Genomic DNA, 2,500 nt, shown 5'->3' with positions numbered 1-2,500 from the left:
CCCCATCCCATACTCTGCCCTCTCAGTGGTACTTACCGGCTGTCCGGAGCCTGGGCTGGAGCAGTAGATGGTGTACTTGCGGATGACACCATTGGGTTTAAGGGGGGGCAGCCAGGACACGACCACACTGTTGGGAGATGAGGGCACGGCTTTGATACCAGCTGGAGGACCTGGGACTGGAGAGAATACACAACACATAGACAAGTCAGCAGAGCTGTGTGTGTGTGTGTGTGTGTGTGTGTGTGTGTGTGTGTGTGTGTGTGTGTGTGTGTGTGTGTGTGTGTGTGTGTGTGTGTGTGTGTGTGTGTGTGTGTGTGTGTGTGTGTGTGTGTGCGTGCGTGCGTGCGTGCGTGCGTGCGTGTGTGTGTGTGTGTGACTGGGTACTAAAGCCATGTTCAAGTAAACACGGCTGTGTGCAGGGTCGTGGCTATTTCCGTGCGCGTGGGTGTTAAAGCCGTGTTAAAGTGAGCAGGGTAGTTTGCAGATTGCCAGTCTCATCCTGTGCTGTAAGCCGCTCTGGGAGGACTTGGAGGTCCCCTGGGGAGAGGCCAGGCCCGGGCCAGAACAGGGCCAGCGGTGACATATGTTCACTCAGACTCCGTGGTCAGCAGTTCTGCTCTCCTCGCTCTGCTCTGACACCCTACAGTCTAACTCTCTAACCCCTAAACAGATTAACACACACCAGGCTGCTCCTCATGCTCACTGCATGGCCACTTGACTGAGATGCCCAAAGAGCCTTATAACTCTATCAGTCATCAACAACATAAAGCCTCAATACTCTCCCACTGTCTACACATACAGAACACTGGACCTTATTCTAAGAATACAACCCGTTCATCAGATAGAAATGCATGGGTCTCCCTGGGTTACAAGGGACAGGGTTCAAATGAATACTGTGAGGCTACACTACATTAGACCTTCCTCCATGTACTGTACTGTACAGCAGGACCTAAAGCACAAAGATTAAGGACCTATCCAACCCTAGATAGAGATCAGTAGCATTATGTGACCTGATGCACTTGACCCTGCTGGATCCTTTTACGGATTATAGTGAAGAGGGAGGACTGTTAGAGAGATCCAGGACCCCCTATCTCCTCACTCTCTATCCCACCCAGGGCAGCCTGCTCCCCCCAGTAATCCTGCTCTGTCTCTCTGGGCCCCCTCCATCTCCTGGGGCTCTATCTCAACCACATTATGGCAGGAATAACACCAGGGACATGAGAGGGGAGGGGAGGGAGTGAGGGAGGAGAGGGTTAGGGGCAGCCCCAAAGGGAGATGAGAGGGGGGATGGGGGGGGGGTTATAGGAGAAATGCATAATTATCATAACTGGGCCTTCATGTCAGAATGGGAGGGGGGGCGGGTTAAGCTCCATCTGCTGCCCAAAATCTGCACGTTCCCAGTCCAGACTGTCTGATCCACTGTCAGACAACCCAGTGATGAGGAGTCATATACAGTCACCTACAGTACACTACTGCTGAACAACTAGCTACTTCTAACCATGGTCTTAACCATCACCATGACTATGCATCCCAAACCACAGCTACCAAAAGCCTTCAGAGAGAAAGGGACAACAGCCTCCCAAAGGGCCTCAAATACCATGGATCAGCAGAGAAGAGCATGTGGCACAGGAGGGATAACATAGATAAAGTCTAAGGCACCACCAAGGCTGAAACAGTGTATATAGGAAGTACTACAAAGAGTTAACAGAGCATCTCGTAAAGCAGGGCAAACTGAGGAGGGCTAACATGTCTCTTCTCCTCCATCAATCAACCCATTTTTTCTTTCTTTTCATCTTTTGTCTCGCTCCTTCGCCCGGGCAGGCCCAGCTGTGCCACCTCTCCCTCGCTCCCTCCCATTCTCCTCTCTCTCTCCATCCCCCTCCTCCTCCTGTTTAGGGGAGTGAAGGAGACAGGGATCGGCCTGTAATCCCGCCTTGAATGGTGTAAGCACAAAATTAATTATCTCTAATCCAGGAGGAGTTAATTCCTGGGCCTGGCTGCCTGGCTGCCTGACTGCCTGGCTGCCTGATTGCCTGGCTGCCTGACTGCCTGGCTGCCTGGCTGCCTGACTGCCTGGCTGCCTGGCTGCCTGACTGCCTGGCTGCCTGACTGCCTGACTGCTTGGCTGCCTGACTGCCTGACTGCCTGGCTACCTGGCTGGTTGGCTACTTGTGTCCAGGGGGGCTGTGGGCTGCAGGGCTGGGTGCTGTGGATCAGTCCCCTTCCTCTCCCTCATTCTGCCTCTACCCCTCCTCTTCTATCCCCTATCTCTAGTCTCGAGCCCTCAGCCATGGGCCCAAAGCCTCTTAATTCTCATCATCACTGGTAATGGGGCCTCACTACACAAATGAGCTTTAGTCATGGGCTTGAGATACACCCTGACACTCTTCTCTATCCCCCCATGAACACCCATACAGCCTTCCTCTGAGCTCCTCTCTTCCAAGCAGTGTGCATCTCAGTGTGACTGTGGTTCTATCTTTCTGTGGTATATATATATTTA

At 52.8% G+C, this 2,500-nt stretch overlaps 1 protein-coding gene across 1 annotated transcript in view; it reads right to left on the bottom strand.

Moving 5' to 3' along the window:
- LOC135548468 (cell adhesion molecule DSCAML1-like) overlaps positions 1-2,500 on the bottom strand; it is a 79,447-nt gene that overhangs the window by 9,829 nt on the left and 67,118 nt on the right. The window contains exon 20 of the mRNA XM_064978097.1: positions 37-176. Coding sequence (XP_064834169.1) covers positions 37-176 — 140 coding nt within the window. The remainder of the gene's footprint in view (positions 1-36; positions 177-2,500) is intronic.

The sequence above is a fragment of the Oncorhynchus masou genome, chromosome 11, assembly GCF_036934945.1.
Source record: "Oncorhynchus masou masou isolate Uvic2021 chromosome 11, UVic_Omas_1.1, whole genome shotgun sequence".
In the NCBI taxonomy this organism is placed as follows: domain Eukaryota; kingdom Metazoa; phylum Chordata; class Actinopteri; order Salmoniformes; family Salmonidae; genus Oncorhynchus; species Oncorhynchus masou.
The sequence above is the reverse complement of the archived record's forward strand: the minus strand, read 5'-3'. Positions and strand labels throughout refer to the sequence as shown.